This window comes from Megalobrama amblycephala, linkage group LG5, assembly GCF_018812025.1.
Source record: "Megalobrama amblycephala isolate DHTTF-2021 linkage group LG5, ASM1881202v1, whole genome shotgun sequence".
NCBI lineage: Eukaryota > Metazoa > Chordata > Actinopteri > Cypriniformes > Xenocyprididae > Megalobrama > Megalobrama amblycephala.
Genome location: NC_063048.1, coordinates 3,346,497 through 3,368,812, shown reverse-complemented (window position 1 = coordinate 3,368,812; position 22,316 = coordinate 3,346,497). Strand labels below are relative to the sequence as shown.

The 22,316-nt window shown below is 40.2% G+C and overlaps 2 protein-coding genes across 2 annotated transcripts; one reads left to right on the top strand and one right to left on the bottom strand.

Moving 5' to 3' along the window:
* Nucleotides 1-783: 783 nt before the first annotated feature.
* Nucleotides 784-13,450, top strand: ddx24 (DEAD (Asp-Glu-Ala-Asp) box helicase 24). Its single transcript, XM_048190190.1, is given in 10 exon segments — nucleotides 784-951; nucleotides 953-1,342; nucleotides 1,344-1,506; nucleotides 2,651-3,100; nucleotides 4,409-4,562; nucleotides 5,208-5,720; nucleotides 7,391-7,466; nucleotides 7,539-7,727; nucleotides 11,964-12,093; nucleotides 12,180-13,450. Coding segments are annotated over 10 exon segments (2,454 nt in total). The 5' UTR covers nucleotides 784-789; the 3' UTR covers nucleotides 12,407-13,450.
* On the bottom strand, nucleotides 13,162-20,901 carry si:ch1073-416d2.4 (coiled-coil domain-containing protein 42 homolog). The gene is made up of 9 exons (XM_048190227.1): nucleotides 20,660-20,901; nucleotides 20,515-20,560; nucleotides 18,971-19,147; nucleotides 17,011-17,168; nucleotides 16,833-16,915; nucleotides 16,351-16,520; nucleotides 16,150-16,260; nucleotides 14,177-14,293; nucleotides 13,162-14,087 (listed from the first exon to the last, which is right to left on the bottom strand). The coding sequence occupies exons 1-9, from the start codon at nucleotides 20,761-20,763 to the stop codon at nucleotides 13,941-13,943; spliced, it is 1,113 nt and encodes a 370-aa protein (XP_048046184.1). The 5' UTR covers nucleotides 20,764-20,901; the 3' UTR covers nucleotides 13,162-13,940.
* Between the last annotated feature and the right edge of the window lie 1,415 nt (nucleotides 20,902-22,316).

Sequence of the window (22,316 nt, the reverse complement as noted above, 5' to 3'; positions counted from 1 at the left end):
TGTGAGCAGTGGATGCGTAACAAAACACAGACAAATACATGTAAGATTTACCTGTTTACCTGTAAAACGAATGTTGTAAAATATTCGAATCGCATTTTATCAGAGAATGTTTGTCTAATGTAATAGTTTGTGTCGAAGTGAACGCTATTGTGCGTGTTGTAGATCGCCGAAGTCGAAGATTGTCAGAAAACATTCAGTGACACTTAATGCGCTACAAGAACAAATACAATGATATTACCTTGTTTTCTGCATAGCTTTTTAACGCTTTTTTACAGTGTCCTTGTTATATATTTTACGTGAACTTACTATAGTAATAACAATAAATTATGCATAATTACTAGCAACTATTGCGATAACCCTAACTCTGTAAGTATGTTGTTTATTAATATTACTCAGCGCTTAAATGAATAATACTTTATTTTACAGTCTCCTTGTTACACGTTACATGTAGTTTCTATAGTAATTGGCATGCTATACATTAATTACCTGTAACTAACCCTAATCTTAATCCTAACCCTATTGTAAGTAGCCTACAAGTCATTAATCATTATTCAGTACTTCAACACTGTAACAAGAACACCTTAAAATGATGTGGAACATTTTATGATAATGCCTTGTTATGATAATGCCTTGTTGTTTTTGCGTAACTCTTTTTATTACCATGTAAATATAAAGATACTTCGACAAAATCTACGGATGCACACATATGGCGGTACTGTGGTATTACCGTGACTGTACCGTGTTACATTACTGTCCTTTCTGTCTCCATCTCTCTCTCTCCAGCAGAAGATGAAGGTGAAGAAGTCTCGTGGGCGCCTGATCTCCTCCAAGAGAGGGATCGTGGTGAGAGGTGAGTGGAAGGCGGTGAATATGGATCCCGGTCTGTTCTCGGAAGAGGGTCTCGACGGCCTAGTGTGTTTCGAGGAACTGACCGATTATTCCCTGGTGGAGCCCTGAAAGGGCCGTCGCTGTGGGGGAAACATCACGGAAAGACAAGAAGAAGAAGAAAAAGAAGAGAAAAGCCAGCGAGATAGAAGCTGAAGAGGAGCTGCAGTCTGACGCTGAAGAAATACCTGATGAAAAGAAGAACAAGAGGCAGAAGAAGAACAAACGAGATGAGGAATCCCAGGATGAAACTGTGGAAGACAGTGGTTTGGAGGATCAGATCTCACAGGACGAGTCTTCTGACGTGACTCCAGAAACACAACAAAAAATATCCAAGAAGAAGAAGAAGAAGAAGCAGCAGCAGAAGAAGACGACACTTGCAGGCAAGGCAGACGCTCCGGCTGAGTCTAAGAAGAAGAGCCGGAACTGGAGCAGTGCAGCCTGTCGTGGATCCGGAGGGTTCGGGAACAGACGTGTCGGCGTGGAAGGACCTGTTCGTACCTGCGCCGGTTTTAAAAGCTCTCAGTGAACTTGGGTTCTCAGCGCCGACTCCGATCCAGGCACTGGCGCTCCCGCCGGCCATCAGAGACCGACTGGACGTGCTGGGAGCGGCCGAGACCGGTGAGTACACATCCTGATCCTGATCCTGTCACACCAGGAAAAAATCATGCCTTGGCAAAGCTTAATTATGACATAAAAAGTCAAAATTGACATAAAATGTCACCATAATTTTGACATTTTATTGCATAATTAGGAAATAAGTCAAATATCTCATAATTGGGTCAGTGACATGACGTGCATGTTTTTGTGTCCAAGTGCATTATTTCCTTTAAAAATAATCTGATAAATTCAGGACATATATCACTTTATACTATTAAACCTATTTAGTTTGAATTAGTTTTTAGTACATTTAAATAATACATAGTATTTTATGTTTTGTTATCTTAAACTCCCAAAATGTCAGGTGGTGCAACTGTCCGAACAAATGAACAGATGAGAACTATTTAAAGGGTTAGTTCACCCAAAAATGAAAATAATGTCATTAATTACTCAACATCATGTCGTTCCACACCCGTAAAGAAATTAAAAACTAAATACTATGGTGTCATTTTAGGTTTGAAACCTTTCATATAAACACATTTTATAAATATCAGTAGTTTTAAAGCTGTTGAGATAATTGAAAAAAAAAAAAAAAACCATTTGTCCAGTTTGTATATTCTCAAATGTCAGGGTGGCTCATCTGCTAACATGACTCTTTTATTATGAGCTGACAAGGTAATAACAGTGAACATGATAATGCATCATCTAGAGGACCCCAAATGATACTTGTGGCAGAGTGAAAAGGTTTGTAGATCTCTCTCAAATACTGGTAAAAACTGCTAATCAAGTATGGGTAGGTTGGTACACTTTCCATGTCAGGTGGTACAATAACTGTTGTAATAACTATTTGTTTGTACTGCAGCTACTGCCTGACAGTTTAAAATTTTATTTAACAACTGAAACTTTAAACCTTGTTCATGGCTCAAAATATGCATTACATCACTTTTGAAAAGATTTTTAAACATGCTTTTTGAAGCTTTATTTGTCAATGACCTAATTATGCTACATCAGTGTTGAGTGTTTGTGACAAATCATTTCTCATATCATGTGACCTGCTGTAACCCTCGCTACAACATGGCAACCACACACACGTGTCGCAGACCGTAGCAGTTCATCATGTCGTTCACAGTCATTGATTCTCAGCTCATGTCCTTACTGACTGCAGGCAGCGGGAAGACCCTGTGTTTCGGTATTCCAATGATCCACATGATTCTGGAATGGAAGGAAGCGTCGAGTCACAAGCTGACAGATGAACTCAGGAGCCCTGATGACGCAGAGCCACGTGTGGAGAGTCTGTACCTGCCGAAGGACACGAGTCCTGCGCAAGAGACGAGCGATGAGCCGCGGGATGATGACGGAGAGCATGATGAGCCGCGGGATGGAGGCGGAGAGGATGATGATGGAGAGGATGATGAGCCGCGGGACGCTGAAGGTGACGATGATGAACCACAGGATGGAGGGGGAGAGGACTGTAACCCTCCTGATGAAGCTGGACCGGATGCCTGTGCAGAAAATGAACCGCAGAAGCAGCCGCTGCTCGGCCTGATCCTGACCCCCACCAGAGAGCTGGCCGTTCAGGTCAAACACCACATCGATGCCGTGGCTCGCTTCACAGGTCAGTGAGGCTTCATTTATATATATTTATATGCTAGAAAACTCATTCAGTCGAAGATGTGCATTAAAGGAGCATGAACATAATGAAAGTGTCCAAAAAGCATCTGTACGGTTCAGTTGAATGATAAAGGTAATCCTCTTTAACCTAATTCTGTTAAACTGAACGTATGAAGCAAACTGCTGAAATATCCACAGCATTTGCAATAAAAGCAGCTATAATGTCAGAATTACCTTGCAAGCTTTGGGTGAAAGTGTCTGGGGTGGGATGGGCTGCGATGTGATGATGGATGGGATGTGATGATGTAGGGGTGGGAGGTGATGTGATGGATTGGATTGGATGTGATGTGATGTGGTGATGTAATGGGATATGGTGATGGTGTGGTGATGGGATGGGATGGGATGATGTGGGCATGGGATGTCAGTGCTTCCCACAGGTTTGAAATATACTTGCCGTGGTAGCCCAGGTGGAAAATCCTCCCCCTATCCACGGCACAAAAATGGTCTACTACATGTGACAAACAACTTATGTGATTTTTTTTATTTATTATTATTTTTTTTTAATTGAAATTAACTTTAATTACATATGTTATCATTACATATTTTAGTTCACCCAAAAATGAAATTCTGTCATTAATTACTCTCGTTCCACACCCGTAATACCTTCGTTCATCTTCAGAACACAAATTAAGATATTTTTGATGAAATCCGATGTAAGGTCTGCATTGACAGCAAGATAATTAACACTTTCAGATGGCCAGAAAGGTAGTAAAGACATATTTAAAAGAAGTTCAATAATCAGTGGACTGTATCGCAATTTATGTTTTTCCATCCTCAAAATATAAGAAGTCTTCATTTTTAAAAGACGTTTGTTGTACCATTTAATGTATTGAAGACTTTTTATGACATTAGAGCCCTGTCTTTGTGAAATATCCACCTCGTCTCTGTCTGCAGCAGCAGCGCACGTGGGAATGTCAGCAGGACTAAATAGACAGTTCTCACGTGAACAAAACGAACAGGTCCGAAATGCATAGGGCGAGGGGAGATTTTCCACTAGTTATGTGATCGTGGATGGTTTCATTATCTCAGACGGATACAAAAGTATAAGATAATAAAAATAGTAAAAGCAAAAATGTGTCTCTAAATATACTTGGGCGGCCGTTAATATACCTGGGCGGCCGTCCAAGTAAAGTCTATGCGAACCACTGGATGTGGTGTGATGAGGTGATGTGATGATGGTTGGGATGGGATGATGTGATGTTGGAATGTTATGATGAGATGTGATGTGATAATGTGATTTGATGTGGAGCAGGTATTAAGACGGCGATCGTGGTTGGTGGGATGGCGACGCAGAAGCAGCAGCGGATGTTGATGCGGCGGCCCGAGATCGTCATCGCCACACCGGGACGCTTGTGGGAGATGATTAAAGAGAAACAAGCTCACCTGCAGAACCTGCGACAGCTGCGGTACTAACAGACAGATATCAATATATTACTACACATTTGGACAAGATTCAATGTATATATCACTATTATTGCTCTAGATGTCAGTCATCACATTTACAGATTTAATCCCTCAATTAAATAAGATTGTCAATCCAGAGACTTGGCAGTGTGTATCGAGCAGCATGAGAAATAAAACCATTCTAAACAAAGCAAGCAGTAAGCTGTCAATCACTTCAGCTTGAGTTCACACTCTTGCCAAAACACCGCTTATCATCAGTGAAGTTGTCTATACTGCTCAATGAACCTCTTATTTACATCGTTTACATATTGTTATTGTTATAATTGTTATTAGAAATGATTTTGAGCATGTAGAACTGAATCATTGAGTGTGATGTACAAAAACTCCAGTGTTTTGAGTAATCTGAAGAATTTAAACACCTCTGTTTGGTCTCAACAGACATGTCTGTGATTGGTTACAATCCTGCTAAACGCATTGTAAATAGAAACCTTTGATGCTCTTCTGCTCGTGAGATTGGCTTACTGTCTTCATAAGTGAAACTTTTATCATTAATGTGACATTCACAGTATTTTATAAGGTCAGCAAAGATAATATGGCTTATATTTGATGTATTGCTGAGCTGTTGTTGCCTTCATCATCATCATCAGGTGTCTGGTGATCGACGAGGCCGACCGCATGGTGGAGAAGGGCCACTTTGCAGAGCTGGAGAATCTGCTTGAGATGCTCAACACGTCCCAGTTCAACCCCAAGCGGCAGACGTTCGTGTTCTCGGCCACGCTGACCATGGTGCACAGCCTGCCGCTGCGCATACAGCAGAAGAAGCGCACGAAGATAGAGCAGCGCAGCAAACTGCAGCTCCTGATGGAGAAGGTGGGCATTAAAGACAAACCCAAAGTCATCGACCTGACACGCAAGGAAGCCACGGTGGAGACGCTGACGGAGACCCGGATCAACTGCACCAAGGAGGACAAGGACCTGTTCCTGTACTACTTCCTGCTGCAGTATCCGGGCCGCAGCATGGTGTTCGCCAACAGCATCGACTGCATCAAGAGGCTAAACGCTCTTCTGCAGATCCTGGACTGCAGTCCTTTGCCTCTGCATGCGAACATGCACCAGAAACAGCGGCTGAAGAACCTGGAGCGCTTCGCAGAGAAGGACAGGTGAGAGAAACGACCCAGTGTCCCACTTAACCTGCTTGTGCACTGTTTACTGCCGTTCTGGAGTGTTAACAGTGTTCATCCCAACAAGAAATACTGCACTTTAAATACACAGATGATGCACTGATGTTTTAGATATTCAGCGTTTTTGGCCAAAACAGCAATTTTCGGTTTTGGCCGAAATGGTTAATGCTGTTAACAATAGCGATGTCTCGATTTTAATTGGTACTGATATTGATTCTTAAACCCAAGAGTCTATCTTTTAGTCTGTGCTGTTTTTCAAAAACAAAACATCACTAAGTATTATTTGTAGCGCCTGCCATCCAATTATCTCAATATTTGTGATTTCATACCTTTGATTTAAAACAAATTATCAAAACGGTCAAATTCTGTCAGTTTCTAAATTCAGTTTCGTCATCACTAAATTCAGTCAATAAATGTGTTTTTGTGTCTGTTTAATGTGTGCTGACAGATCACTGTGGTGGCTCAGTTGAACCGATCGTCTCTTTTGTACTACTAGTTACAGCAGCAAATAAACATGAATGAACATCAGAAGAAATGTTGAAAGATACAGAACAACTTACTGAAATGAATCATGTCTCGTGATCCATCAGTGTTTCAACCGCAGAAAAATGTCAATAAAACGGCTTGTCACATAACATTACATTTACCTCAGAAGACATTCAAACTCGATAGTCAGCTAGAAAAATAACTGTAGAGAGGAGTGATTTGTTGAATAAGCAGTATATTACATATACATTATATTTGTACTCTACCTTTTCTGCAGTATTTAATAAATTTGTAAATAAATCTGTCATGAAAACAAGAGTTTATGACGGCCACTGTTTAAATGTTTATATTTCAACCACAGATTGGAGAAAAGTATTAGAAGGTTGATATAAAACTACCTCATTTGCAATTTAAATGTTTGTACAACCTTTTTTTTTTTTATTAAAGTGTTAATTATTAAATACGTTTGAATAATTAATTATTAAATAAACTTTTTTTTCCCTTTTCTGTTTTGGTTTTTGACCAAATCAAAATTTTAATTTAGGTTTCAGTTAAAAATAATTTTGGTGCATCACTAAAATTCATGAAATTGATTAATGTCTAATATAAATACAATTTTACAAAAAGCTATTTTTAAATATTTTTAAAAACAAAAAGTCATTTTCATTTCTAAGTGCATCCTAAATGTTTGGTTTTTAGCCCAGAATCACCACTCTTAAAGGGACAGTTCACCCAAAAATCTAAATTCTGTCATTTACCCTCAAATTGTTACAAACCTGTATGAGTTTCTTTCTTCTGTTGAGAACAAAAGATGATAGATATTTTGAAGAATGTTGGTAACCAGTCAGCTGACGGTAGCCTTTGACTTCAATGTAGGAAAAAAAAATACTATGGAAGTCAAGTGGGGTCCATCAACTGTTTGGTTACTGACATTCTTCAAAATATCTTCCTTCGTGTTCAGCAGAAGAAAGAAACTCATACAGGTTTGGAACAACATGAGGGTGAGCAAATGATGACAACATTTTCATTTTTGGCTGAACTATCCCTTTAATATAACAAAATAACCTCTACACCTCATACACTAGATGGTTGAGTGCACAGTGTGTCATTTGGGATTCAGCTCTTGTATTTGGGTGTGTGACTGACTCTTTCTCCTCTCTCAGTTGTGTCCTGCTCACCACTGACGTCGCCGCTCGAGGGCTGGACATTCCCAACGTTCAGCATGTGATTCACTATCAGGTACGGAGCAGTCAACGTCTGTGGAGCTCTGATATCACAGAGCATCTCGTAATCTTCCTGTCACCCCTTTAGGTTCCTCGCACGTCTGAGACGTACGTCCACCGCAGCGGCCGGACGGCCCGAGCCACTAAAGAGGGTCTCAGTCTGCTCCTGATCGGCCCTGATGACCTGATGAACTACAAGAAGATCTGCAGAACCCTGGACAAGAGTGAAGATCTGCCCGTGTTTCCAGTGCAGGAGAAGTGCATGGCTGCCATTAAAGTACGCTGGGCCGCAGTTATTACACACACGCACTCATGCACAAAAGCAACACGTGTGAGGTCAACATGGGAGCAAATAGAGTCTCAATTAAAACATCTCATTGTACACTTGCTTTGACACATGTTTGTCTTCAGGGTGTTTTTGCAATGAAGTAAACTAGAGCAGGCCAAATGTCTGCAGAATGAGATTATACCAAATCAGGGGCGGATCTAAGGATGGGCCCGGGCCACACCCAGGGGTGGTTTCCTGTACAATGATGTAACTCGCTGCTTCACTACCATAATATGATGCATCGTTGTACAAATCAACTAGCTCGTCACGACTGTTTCCCGAAACCGTATTGTCGCAAACTTGTCATTCAGCCATGTTGGTGAATGACGTCACGCAGGTGGTGGAGTAATAACATCTTTAAATGAATCTGTTTGTATGTCAAATTAATGCTAATAAATTTTACTATAAATTACTGACCTGGCATCTGAGGACTAATTCTCATTTTCCTCAGTTATTTTGCTTTATTTCCAGATTAAGTCAAATGCTTGTACTGACGTTCTAGAGCACGTACGCACATGTGCACTCTTCAAAAACTATGCTTAAAATATCTTGACAAACTAAAATATATAAATATTTGTATATATTCTAAACAAAACATTGTACTTAATGTCATCTTGCTTATTTTGCTCAAGATAATGATTTATTAGGTCCACATGTCATAAAAACAGGACACTATGCTTCTAACCACAGCTCGAGCTGTCGCTCCAACCACACAAGTTTACGATGCAATGTTCATTTGAACTATGGTTTCGAGAAACACCAAATCGTTGAACTATGTAAGTAACGACGGAACTTGCGGTGTTAGTTGGATAACGATGCTTTTGAGAAACGTACCCCAGATTGACAGCTTGGCCACCCTGTCTGATCCAGGGACATACATAGGGCTGCCCCCGACTAAAGATTTTCCTAGTCGACTGTTAGTCATTCATTTAAGCCATTAGTCAATTAATCACACATTTACATTTATGTAATTACTTAATTATATACTGAGGAGAATATTAAACCATAACGAGCATTTAATATATATATATGTAGGCGTAATATAGCCTTTTCCACGCTCAAGCACACGCATTATGTAATGATAATGATATGAAAAATTAGCAAGGAGACATTTTAATTGTTTATTAATAAACTAGTGTTTTCTGAGACAGTGTTTGCTGCAAAGATGGTGATGATGCGGACTCCACAGTATAGTGGACGTGCCTATTCAGAGAAATGCACCTTTCACACAGATTACACAAGCAGAGAGTATTTTTCAATTTTAATTTCATTTAAAAGTAGATATTTCAAGCTTTCTGTAGATATATTTCTCATGTCTGAGGCAAGTGTACATTGAGTTTCGGTTCATTTTTTATGACTCATTCAAGTGCACAGAAACTGCAGAAAGCGCATCATGTTTGTTTTCATTATTTTACAAAAGCACAACATTTTGTTGTTATTGGGAGTTTACAGAAATAAAAGTAGACCTTTCAAATGATGCATTACTCTTATCTCTGACCAAAAATGACGGAGTATTTTAAGTTGTTACTGCTTTTGTCAGGTAAAATTGCAAGTAATCGCGCCTGCACCTCCCTTTCTTGTTTTATTTTTCTTTTCATTTTTTCACATGGCTGCCGCTCACATTTGAATGCACTGCGCAATTAGAGCCGGTGCTTTAGTGCTTAAAGTTGAAGTATGTTGTTTCTGCGACACTAGTGGCACCTAGGCTAGCAGAATTTAAAAAATAAAGCAACCTTCCAAACGGCCCTTTCACACGTCACGCCTCTCCCAACTCAACATCACAAACACAGCTTGTGCGGGGGCTTGAGAAGAGACCCCCTTTTCTTTTCTTCTTCTTCTAAATTAAGCCGGTTGGAAAACATGGAGTGATGCGAATTATTCCAGCCTACCCACACTTTTAGAGGCCCACCTGTCTTCCACTTTCTGCATCCGCCATTGTACCAAATATCATCTTTGTTCCCATTTGCCTGCTTCTGGAACAAGAACAAATGTGGGGCGGGGCTTGATTTTTGTCTGTGGGGAATTGATTGGATGGTTGTGGTTTGCTATTGGTGGATCTTATGTGAGTGACAGGTTGCCCCGCCCTCATCATCAGAGAAGAGAAGAGATGCTGCAAAAGGGAGAGGAAGATATTCTGATTCAAGATTACGAGGAACATGAATTTTAAACAACAATGTTGTGCACCGATAAATCATGTAGAAACAAATGCAATATTCCATAATAAATATGAATTATTCATTTTCATTTCATGCTGACTAAGTTGCATATCTGAAGTCCAATAGCACCGTTTCACAATAATTAACAATGGCAATCTAGTATTTTGCATTTTAATTCTTAGTCACCATGAGATCAAAAGTGACTTTTTAAAATTTTTTTTTTTTTTATGGAGTATTGCTGAAATTCATGTTCCTCGTAATCTTGAATCAGAATCTCTTCTCTTCTCTTCTCTTCTCTTCTCTTCTCTTCTCTTCTCTTCTCTGATGACGAGGGCATTGTCACTCACGTGAGATCCACCAATAGCAAACCACCACCATCCAATCAATTCCCCATGGACAAAATCAAGCCCCGCCCTACATTTGTTCTTGTTCCAAAAGCCGTTATCCTTAGATATACAGAACAATATGGAGGAAAAAGATTAAAATTTCTGTTTCATGTAGGGCTGGACAATAATTCAATATCAATATATATCGCGATATAATTTTTTTCGATAACGGTGATATGATTTTTAAACACATTTCCGGTATTTCGATATATACATTACAACATTTCTCACTGACTTGAGGCGCAGCCGTTAGAAAGAGCAGAACGCGATTGGCCATTGGCGTGATGACGTACACCACAGAGACACTCAGCCATCAGCCAGTGCTCAGCATTAATATGGTTTGTTTAAAATAGCAACATGGAAAACAGACAGAGTTCAGATAATGTATGTTTCAGTCGATGGATGCGCAAAACGTTACAACAACGATAATCAAAAAGCGTGGACAAAACAGTCACTCTTTGTAAACTGTTAACAGCTAGTGCTCTCTGCTCTAATGTCCAGTCATTTACGCCGTCATCACCCGGGTGTTGATAGCGCGCGAGCGCAGGTGAGACCTGAACAGCACACGATGCTATCTGTTTAAACTAAACTCATTTAAGCTTTGCTGATTTAAACCTTCAAGAACAAGACGCGAAAGAGAACTCGCACGCGCTGTGAGAAGAAGCGCACACGCTTATTTCAGACAGCGCGCAAATACTGACTTCTCTTTCAAGTCTTGCGCTTCGGCGGACAAATTCATACAAAAATTAAGTCAACATGCCCGTCTTGGCGAGTATCCTAGCAAACATAGTCGGTTATGTCTTAAGTGAACGTATATTAGTCGAGAAAGAAAGGCACATGTGTAACAGTATATGTACTGGATCGTGCATGTCTTAAAGGGAAAAAAACTATTCCTGCTGCCTGTTTTTAATGTTAAATCAAACAACAAATAACAAAGAAATCACTCACTGCTCTTGACTGAATAGTTTTTGTAACTCCAATAATGATTCATCTTTATTTATTTTATACAGTAAAGATAATATGCAGTGTTATTTTATATTTGATTACTTTATCCATTTTCTGTACCTGAAAACTACTGTTAGATACCTGAAAAACCTGAAAAGCACTGTTTATTTTATTTGAATATTTGCTTTATTGTACTTATTTGTGATGTACTTATTTGCTTGTAGTTTGATCGTTTGTTCTTATTTTCTTTTTTTTTTATTTGACAGTAGTCTTATTTTTAGGGTCACGGTTTCGGTACGGTTCGGTACCGAACTGTACCAAAACCGTGACCCTAAAACCGTGATATGAACCGAACCATGAGCAATTTGAACCATTGCACCCCTAGTGTCATCAACACTCAACAATGTCCCTGCCCCAGCAATGTGTTTTTGTTGTTTCTTGACGTTGAAACAACAAAAACGTTGTGGCCGTTCTTGGCAGTTTTTCTGAGGCTATTATATAGTTCATATCGATATCGGAATTATATCGTATCGACTGAAATTAAGAATTATATCGTGATATAAATTTTGGGCATATCGTCCAGCCCTAGTTTCATGTTGACTTTAATTCCCATGTGACCTCTAGTTCGTCCATTAGCGTTCTTAGAGCACTTGTGGTGTTGTAGTGCAAGGCTTCACAAGCTGGTTTATCTCCAACAGGAGCGAGTGAATCTGGCCAGGAAGATCGAGAAGATGGAGTTCTTCCACAGCCGAGAGCAGCAGCACAACTCCTGGGTCAGACAAGCGTCCGAGGCCATGGAGATCGACGTGGACGATGAACTGCTGATGGGTACGAGCTTTATGGCTTTTAAAGTGTCGTGAGCAGTTTTTACAGTGTGACCTTTCACCCTGTGACCTTTGGTTTGTTCATTACAGGAGGTGGTAAAGGTGAGGATGAGGACCGAGAGCAGCAGAGGCTGATGAAAGGCCTGAAGAAGCAGCTGAAGCACCTGATCTCTCAGCCGGTCTTCAGAAACCAGATGAAGACCAAGTACCCGACACAGATGGGTAAACTACACCTGCCTCAGCTGCCCATCTCCACAGCGGACACGGCACTGGCCAGCGTGAGCCGTGGCAGACAGACCGGCACGCAGCAGCGGTGACACCAGAGTCCTGCTGGTACATTTGTAAGGAAAGAGGAAATGGACAGTTACCAAAGGATGGGACATTTAAAACATCTTAACACTTTCAGAAAGCAGGCAGTGAACAACACAGCGCTCCAGTGACGGTCTGAGACGACACCATGTCTGTTATGGCACACGTTTAATGCGTCTTTATGGATGTAACGTCAGTGTTTTATGTCTAGTGGTTTCTAACCTCAGTGGACTGATCCTGATCCGTTCATCTGTAAATGACTGCCGTTAAAAATGTATTGTGAACAGAACTGATTGTGTTTATAAATAATGAACTAAAGATCTTTCCTGACCTGTAAGACCAGTTTTAAAGGGAAAGAAAGTTTAAATCATTGGATAGATGGAGTTTATTGATCTTTTGAGGGGAATTGTTCATTTATGTCCCTTAATATTTCTCTATTTTAATTATTTTTTGTTTATTCTATCAGATTTTCTCATTTTGGGCATTTCACCTATCCAGACATCCATTCTAATAGATGAAGTGTTTCACTTAAAACATCCTCACACGTTTTACTCTCATGTCGTTTCAAACCCGTATGATTGACTTTGTTCTGAGACGGTTAAAGGCTGAAGAGGCTCATAAACTTGTGCTTCAGTATTTAGTCAAACTAATCCTCGATAATGACGCAGTGTTTCAGCTGAACCGTCACACAATAACTACTGAAATGATTTCAATGAATTACTGATAAAGCAGTTTATGTTGCATAATAAAAACGTGAATGGGATCATTTGATAATCTCTTTAATGCACATTTTGAGTTTAATGCACAGCATCTCTAACAGTCTCTTATTTATTCAGCAAAAGTTTAGTTTCAAAGTTCACAAACAGCAGGAACCATCAGAAACATTTAACTGTTTCACGTTGACTCTGTTAACTCTTTCCCTGCTTACATTTTTGAAAAAGTTGACAGCATTTTTTATCATTTTCACAGACGTTTCATGACCCCCAGAATATTTTGATGTATTAATATCTGAACGTGCAATAAAAAAACAGAGCCTCTGCTTTTAAACAAAACCATGTTTTATTCTAACTTCATGCCTTTTTTATCAACACTTGAATGTGAGTAAGCTTCATAAAAAGCAACATTTTGAACAAAAAGCTGAGAAAATCAAGTTTTAGTCAAAGTCTTTGTCTGGATGGTATTCAGAGATGATCAAACCGATGGAGACGTCCATCAACACCTCAAAGCTTCACAGTCGTTTCCTCTTCATGCTTCATTTCATTGAGTAACGTCAGGCAGTTTTGATTTATATGCTGCTTAATGTTTGATGATCACGTTATTTTACATGTGCTTCAGCAATGCATCTATCGTTTGTTTCTGCTTCTTCGCCTGTGTTTTGATCTGGAAAGTTTGTACTAGAAGATGCATAATAGCGCCTCCTACTGTATAACTTGATTGCTGGAAAATTCAATGATGGGGAAAAAGTTAAGCAATGTCATTCGTATCTAAACCCAAATGCTGGTACTGAACTCAGACACACGCTCTCGTTGCGACAGCATGGATCTACTGCGGCGTCTTCCTGGCAGTGGATCTGCTGCTGCGGCTCTTTGGCTGGATTCTTCCGGAAAGGTTTTTCTTGGCTGTGGCAGCGCTGTTGTCTGTGAGTCTCGTGGCTCTTCTCTCCAGGTCTGCTTTCTCCACAATAAACTCCTTTGAAAGCATGTGAAGAAAGAAACACATGTTTGCGATTGAGTTTCTGATTATGTGCCGTGGGTTAAATGTCACTGAAGCACCGGCACCTTTATCATGTCCATCATGGTGACCGTGTCCATGCTGTCCAGAGGGCCGTAGTGGCTCAGGTAACACTGCTCTCCAAGGTTTCTCACGGCTATCAGGATGTTCCCTGCTTCCTCCACCTACAAAACAACCCATCACAGACATGAACGATACAAACAGACTAAACCTGCCCTGCTTAAGATGGCTAGAAGCATGGAAACAACTCATTTAATTCAGTTTACTGTATTTCTATATTCACTTTCACCTCCTTGCACTTATATGTGACAGTAGTTAAACTGAAGTGGGAGCGAGACCGATGGGATACAGACTCGAGCTGCAACTTGAAACATGTTAAAACTCTTCAGAATCCGTAACTCGGGACCAAACTTTTAACAGTGGCTAGTCACATTTACTGTTGCTCAGTAAAATTTTGATTTGAAATCCAGTCATTCCAATCAGAATCCACACGATCATCATGAGTTTCACATGAGGGTGAAAATGTTCACCATGCAGATTTCTCTCATGTTCACGTCAATAATGAGAATTTGCTGCGCTGAACAACAGAAGCTGATTGGTGTGAAAGGGACGTCTGTGTGAGCGGTGCTTCATACATCACTGCACTACTGACAATGAACTGAATTCATTCTTGCTTTCACAAGAGAACACTAGTGTTAACACAGGTCAGTAAACTGTCCTCTCATTGGTCACAAGCGTGTTTAGCATGGGGTCTTTCATGAGTTTGAGCAGGACTCGTGGCTGCATCAGGACAGCAACACGAGTTTCACAGAACAACCTGCTTCATGAAGTGATGTGATGATTGACAGATTTAACTGCTGCAGGTTTTCATTCTGCAGGATATACAGTCATTGATTACATTTACATGCATCTTCTTAACCCCATTATGATTAATAAACCAAGAGTGCATGTGATCATGTAAATGCGTTAACCCTTTTTTCTTTATAAAGGGCTTCAGCATAAACCGACGGACTAGGCTGGATTTCTCGTTCATGTAAACACATTAAAGGATTAGTTCACTTCAGAATTATAATTTCCTGATAATTTACTCACCCCCATGTCATCCAAGATGTTCATGTCTTTCTGGAGAGAGGAGAAAATGAGGTGGAGTTTTTCTCCCTACTGCAGACTAGGCGTGACCTTTCCAAAGAAATTACGTAATGCGTGGCTCATCACAGAGCAGTGCAAGATGAGCATTTGTAGTTAAAAAGTATATATGTTTTATTTTATTTTTTTAGAAAATGGCCGATGGTTTCTCTAGATAAGACTCTTATTCCTCGTCTGGGATCATGTAGAGCTCTTTGAAGCTGCACTGAAACTGACATTTGGACCTTCAACCCGTTGAACCCCAGTGAAGTCCACTATATGGAGAAAAATCAGGAAATTATAATTCTGAAGTGAACTAATCCTTTAACCAGCGTTCTGTGGCTCAGTGAAGTTTGATGCGTGACAGGAAAGCGTCTTTACTGCGGATTGAAGCTCATCCAGACAGAGCTGGCAGTAGGAAATGTACTCTTTCTGCACCCAAAAATGATAAAAATGTGCTAATTTCAGACAAAATACTGCTTATTTAATATCACATCTCGCATAACAAATGGAGTCAGATACACGAATGATTAGGTTCTGTCGTCATTACCAGGGAATAACCTGATTATTAGTAAATTCTAGTAAATGTGGTTTACTTGTGTTGCCGTGTCATTGGTTTGTGTGTAAACCGGGACGATGGGTTAATCCAGTAAGCTGATGTTTGTGAGTTATCAGTGTGCATGTCAAACATCATGCAAACGGATCTGCCTTAACCTTCACACAACCTTCTAGAGCAGCGGCTCTAATCGTGGTCCTGGAGCTCCAGCACGTGTCCCTAATCAAACTCATCAGCTCGTTAATGAAGACTCCAGAGGGACAGCGTTGGGCTCCAGGACCAGTGTTGGGAGCCGCTGCTCTAGTATTCAGACAGAGGTTTTGCTGTGAGGGTTCAGACCTGGTCTCTGGACTGGGCCATGTGCATCTGAAGCGTCATTTCCAGCTGCTTGTTCTTCTCATTCATCTGATCCAGCTGCATCTGTCGTTCGGACAGCTCCTGGTTGGTCGTCTGCCTCAAAGACAAAAACACATCATTACATCACGCGTGTGTAAGGCTCCAGTGAGCCGCTGTAACGAGCCCGTAATGTTCTGACTGTACCAGTTTATACGTGTTGTGCTGGTGTTTGAGGGCTTCCAGCTGGTTCTGGCTCGTCTTCAGCTCGTCCATCAAGCTGTTTAACTGCTGCAGGAGATCCTGTCGGCTGATGCTCAGCGTCTCGTAGCGTCTGATGATCGGCATCACCAGGTCCGTCCTGTACCCTAGATAGTCTGCACAGGGAAGATGAGACTAAAGGCCTGTTCACACCAAGAACGATAACTATATTAGCATCCTGTTTATTATAAGTGTTGCAGTTTGTAGCTTTAAATGCTTGAGCTCTTTTTATCGTGGAATAACATCACTCTGAAAGTGATTCTGATAATATCGTTTCTCTGTTTCGTTATCGTTATAGTTGTGGTGTGGCTATTCTTTTATATTTAGAACGATTTTTAAAACTATATCTTTATCGTTATAGTTATTGTTCTTGGTGTAAAGGGGGCTATAAACTAAATAAAAGCTTGTTTCTGTCCAAATGTTCTTACTGTCTGGAAGTAAATCAAGAGTCTTCATCAGAAACTCCTCAAATATCTTGTACTTGTTCACTCGCTCTTTTAAATACATTCGCCTGTTGAATAGAGAAAACAGATGATGAATTAACACTTCATGAGGGTTTTGTGTGTGCTCTGGTTCTTGTACGGCTGTAAAGTCTTTATATATTACCTTGCCTGTAAGTCCTGGAGTTGTGTGGACAGTTCAGTTTTCTCCTTTTCCTTCAGTTCATTCTGCTGTTTCTCCATCTGGAATTTCTTCAGCGCACGGCGACGTTTCACCTCGTTCTCCTCCACAAATTTGTCAAATTTTGCTGCCCTGTGTTTTGTCTGTGTGAGGAGACATACTCTCAAACAAACATGATCGAACAGCAGTTTCATCCACTAATGTGCCATATATGTTATTCTTTACACGGTCGTCAAGGGATACACAGAGGAAACGTGCGCAGCCATGCCATCATGGTCTCTGTTTTGGTCCGTTTACACTGAAACGCAACTCCGGCGTTTTCAAACTAAAATGGGGTCTGCAGCATTTTCAAAAGTAATTTTCGAGGGTCGAAAATGCCAGAGTAGTGTAAATGACAGGTGTAACCGTATTTATGCATTTTAAAACAAAAATGCACTAGTGTAAACGGGGCCTCAAAGTACTAAAAATGTGTGTGTGTGTGTATACTTTATATATAATATATTGCAATAAACTTAAAATATATTGTTTTTATATAATCAACATTTTTCAATGGGCAGTTTTATATTTCTCCATTGTTTTTAATTTGATTATGCAATGCTTCATGGGATTGTAGTTCTTTCCCTCACTAAAGCCGTTCACAGTATTTTTGTCCAGTTTTCAAACAGACCTACTATTTTGCTTCAAATCAAAGTTTGTGTTGCTGATTCTCCTCGTAGCTGCTTGGTTTGGTTCATGGCTTATAACGCTTTAACAAAGACTATTTTTAAATCTCCAAGGGAGAAATTAAAGGTGCAGTATGTAAAAATTTTGTCCGCTAGAGGTTGCTAGAAGCCTATTGAAAACAAAGGCGTAGTTTGATGATGCCAATTTTGAGAGCGGAATCTTGGGACACCTCAACGGACAGTGCAAAAGAATAGGGATAGGACTAGGGAAGAAATCATGTTCATGGATGTGATTATTAACGTTACTGTAGTGTGAAGCAGAGCAGGAGTGAGTGTTGTGGAGCTGAACGAGAAGCTGGAGCGATTGATCAACACACGCCTCACGAGCAGCAGAACTTTTATTTACTTTTATTAACTTACACAGTCGCCGGCACTGCTTCCGCTTTTCCGGTCATGAGTATGAGGTAACACAGCTCTGTTTATCATATTAGATACATTTGAGTGTGTTAAAATGATGTTATAACGTTACTCTGTGCGTTCACTCGGCGGCTGCTGTGAGACACTGTTACACACTGCAGTAAGATAGATCGATTTTACAATATCATATTAAATACTGGATGGCTTGTGTTGATAAATGGCATGCAATTAATTTAAAAACGTATTGTATGATGGAGAAAATGCTGTATTACTGTTACTAAAAATAAAGCTGCATCTGATTATGCTATGTTAGCTACTTCACAAAATAGTGTTTTTCTCTGAGGCATGGTAAAGCATGGTACTCGCAAAAAATCAAGAAAATTAGATTTAAACGTGTTGAGCTATATAACAATAATTAGTTTTCTGTCTATAAATATATCAAATCAGTTGTTCCCTTGTCTATTAAAACATGTAAATATTAAAACGTCTTTGGTGTTTCCATGGTTTATACAAAATCGAACCGGAAACCGAGGGTAACATATGACGCAATTGACAGGCGACTCCTCACACGTCCCGGAGCCTTGGGTAAAATTGCAATTTTCTCACAGTTTACAAATAGTTGCAAACATTTGGGATATTGGAGTACTCAATGTGAACAAAATATATAACACTGGCCTAGTGGTTTTTGGATATTTTATTGCAAAATTTCTTGTAACTTTAATGGAAAAAAATTCTTCCAGAACCAAGTGGGCAGCACCAGTGCACTCTATACTGCAGTGATTTCAAACGCCTGCTGAACCCTACTGTCCTAAACATGTGAAGAAGTTTGGGGAACCCTGAGCTGTCAGAGGCGGATCTCCGCTCACCTCCGTCTGTCTCTGCTGTAGCTGAGCTCGTCTCTCCCGCAGGATCTTCATGCAGTCGTGAACCTGCTGCCGTTTGTCCATCAGCTGTGCGTTCAGCTCGTCCACCTCCACGCGCTTCTTCAGGACCAGTGTGGACTGCAGCGTGTTCACACCCGTCTCGAGGAGCCCGCTGGAGCCCTGCATCACATCACATCAATCACATCACACATGCCCGTCTCGAGGAGTCTGTCCTGCAGAGTTCAATCCCAATTAAGCACACCTGATCCAGCTAAACAAGCTCTTATAGGCAGACTAGAAACTTCCAGGCAGGTGTGATGAGGCTATGAGCTGAACTCTGTTTGGACACCCCTGGACTAGCACATTCATTTCACACTACACTGTAAATAAAACTAAGATTACTGGAGTATGTTTTACAAGAAAACACTATTTTAGTCTTTCTACTTAAAAATGTCATGTTTCAATGTATGATAACATATTGTACAGTGTTGTTGTCACATTTTACATTACTGTAATAATTTCAGTAAAGTACGCATAATTACAAGCAACTAACCCTAACCATATAGTAAGTGCATGTAGTTAATTAATATTACTCACTGCTTACATGTATAATTACACTGTAACACACCTTAAAATACAGTGTAAGCCAATGTGTTACTTAAAGGATTAGTTCACTTTCAAATTAAAATTTCCTGATAATTTACTCACCCTCATGTCATCCAAGATGTTCATGTCCTTCTTTCTTCAGTCGAAAAGAAATTAAGGTTTTTGATGAAAACATTCCAGGATTTTTCTCCATATAGTGGACTTCACTGGCCTCCAAACGGTTGAAGGTCAAAATTACAGTTTCAGTGCAGCTTCAAAGGGCTTTAAACGATCCCAGACGAGGAATAAGGGTCTTATCTAGAGAAACCATCACTCATTTTCTTAGTTTTATCCATAAATGCTCATCTTGAACTAGCTTTGAACTAGTTTGAACTAAATTGTCATATACAATATGCTAGTGCAAGTATATAACAGTTAGTTCAAACTTTGACCTGTGGAGGGCAGTAATACACTTAGCAGTGTCTACACTGCTGGAATTCAAATAGAGAAGAAGAAGAAGAGAACTAGTTCAAGACGAGCATTTATGGTTAAAATGTATATAATTTTTAATATTTTTTTTTTTTTTTAGAAAATGAGCGATGGTTTCTCTATATAAGACCCTTATTCCTCGTATCGTTTAAAACTCTTTGAAGCTGCACTGAAACTGTAATTTTGACCTTCAACTGTTTGGAGTCCAGTGAAGTCCACTATAAGGAGAAAAATCCTGCAATGTTTTCCTCAAAAACCTTAATTTCTTTTCGACTGAAGAAAGAACGACATGAACATCTTGGATGACATGAGGGTGAGTAAATTATCAGGAAATTTTAATTTGAAAGTGAACTAATCCTTTAACGTTTGTTTGTAATTATGTGTGAGCTATTTCTGAGTGAAAGTGATTTCAGAGTAAAGTTATTCCCCGTGTGAATGTGTGCTGTATCTGTATCTGTGGCTCTGATACACACCTGAGTTATTACAGGGATGTGCTTTATATGCTCATCCTTCTGCTCTCTGTCAAAAACAACATTAACAGACAAGGCGCTGCAGTGAATTAGCTTTATAACTTGGTTACAATGGCAAAAACACAATGAAGTATGCATGCATCTGTACCTGTGCTCCTCTAACTGCGTTACAAACACGTTCTTCTTTCTGTTTTCTACTTTCAGCTTTAGATCTGCGTCTGTTCTCAGAACAGGTGGAGACGCGGAATCCATGAGTGCTTTATAGAGAAATGCAGGCAAACAGAGTGATGGGAATAAGCCGTGTTAGAGCCGTGTTTGTTCCGATGAAATCGCTTCTCCTGTTGCTCAGAAACACAACAAGACGCTCCGCTGGTGTCATGGTAACTGAGCGGAAGTGTTTGTTCTCCCTTCGGTGTAGTTACAGATCCTGCCGCGTCCACAGCGGGGCGCTGCTGAGACACTCGTGTCACTGATTAAAATCAAGTGAACTACATATCAACACAGACCAAACATGCATCTTTATCCAAGTTGTATTTTATTTGCTTCACAGAAAATAAAATGCACCTCGCTTGAATTCAATTTAAAGTTGTGGCTTTTAGTTCATGAGTGAATAAACTTGCAGATCATCAGTATTCAGCAGAAGTGAAAAGGACTACTCATGATTCACAAACCTTACTTCAATGCTGAACAGTACAACATCTGCTTATGTAAAGAAAAACATGAAGAGTTTAGATTTACTATGTTAAACATACAGGAACAGAGATTACTCAGATCTGTTGTTTCTCCAGCTGTATCTCAGTTCTCTGGTGCTGCTTTCAGCTGCTCCACATCTCACTTTAAAAGAGGTCAAAGGTCGGATAGTCTCAGCCTCAGACGTCACGCCCACAGGCCGCTGGCTGAATGTCTGATGCATATGGCACACTTGAACAGGTTTGCCAGGTGTTCACAACAAAACCAGCCCAATTTCTAGTCAAAACTAACCCAAAACTATCCCATGGGGGGTCCAGGGGATAAAATCTGTGTATTTGGTGGGGTTCCTCTGGTAAAATTTGCATTCCAGGGGTTAAATATCATGTTATTTGGGGTTGCTTCAACCAGCGGACATGAAAAACAACCCGTGGCAACAGTGGAAAAGTAGCCCAATTCCGCGGGAAAACCACAACACCGCACTTAACTGGAAACACTTCAGGAGTTTTGAAGTCATCATCTGGTTGGTTGAATTTTACAGGATGTCCGGCAGATATGTGTGTTGCGTTCTTTAACAGTCCACCTGGAAACAAATGCCGTGATGCCAAACCCCCTCATGGAAAAAGAATGCCATTGTTTACAACTGTGACAATGAGCGGTCACCTGGATCAACTAAACGCTGGATTTTCAAAAGTATGTGAAGTTTGAGGCTCCATTGTTGCAGTAAACTTGCACAACGTTCTTGAATAAATAATTCTTTAGATGCACACCAGTCTGTTATTGTAGGGACATCAACTTTACATTTTCACGCCCTTAAGCATGATGCGGAACAAAACTCTGATTGGCTGTGTTACATGTCAGTCAAACGTCCTCTTGGGCGATCCTTGGCCAATGAAAGCTGCGATAGAGTCCAGACCTTCAGCCGTCAGTCTGAATGTCTGGCTATGTGAGAATAAAAGTCAGATTGAAATCAGTCAAGTCATTGTGAAGTCTTCACTCTGAAGTCGACATACTTTCTTCTTCTTCAGAAACTTGTGTGATTTGGATCATTGCTGGAATATTCTTCTTCTGTCAAGCTTCTGATTGAAAGTTATCTTGTCAGCCATTTTATGTAAAAA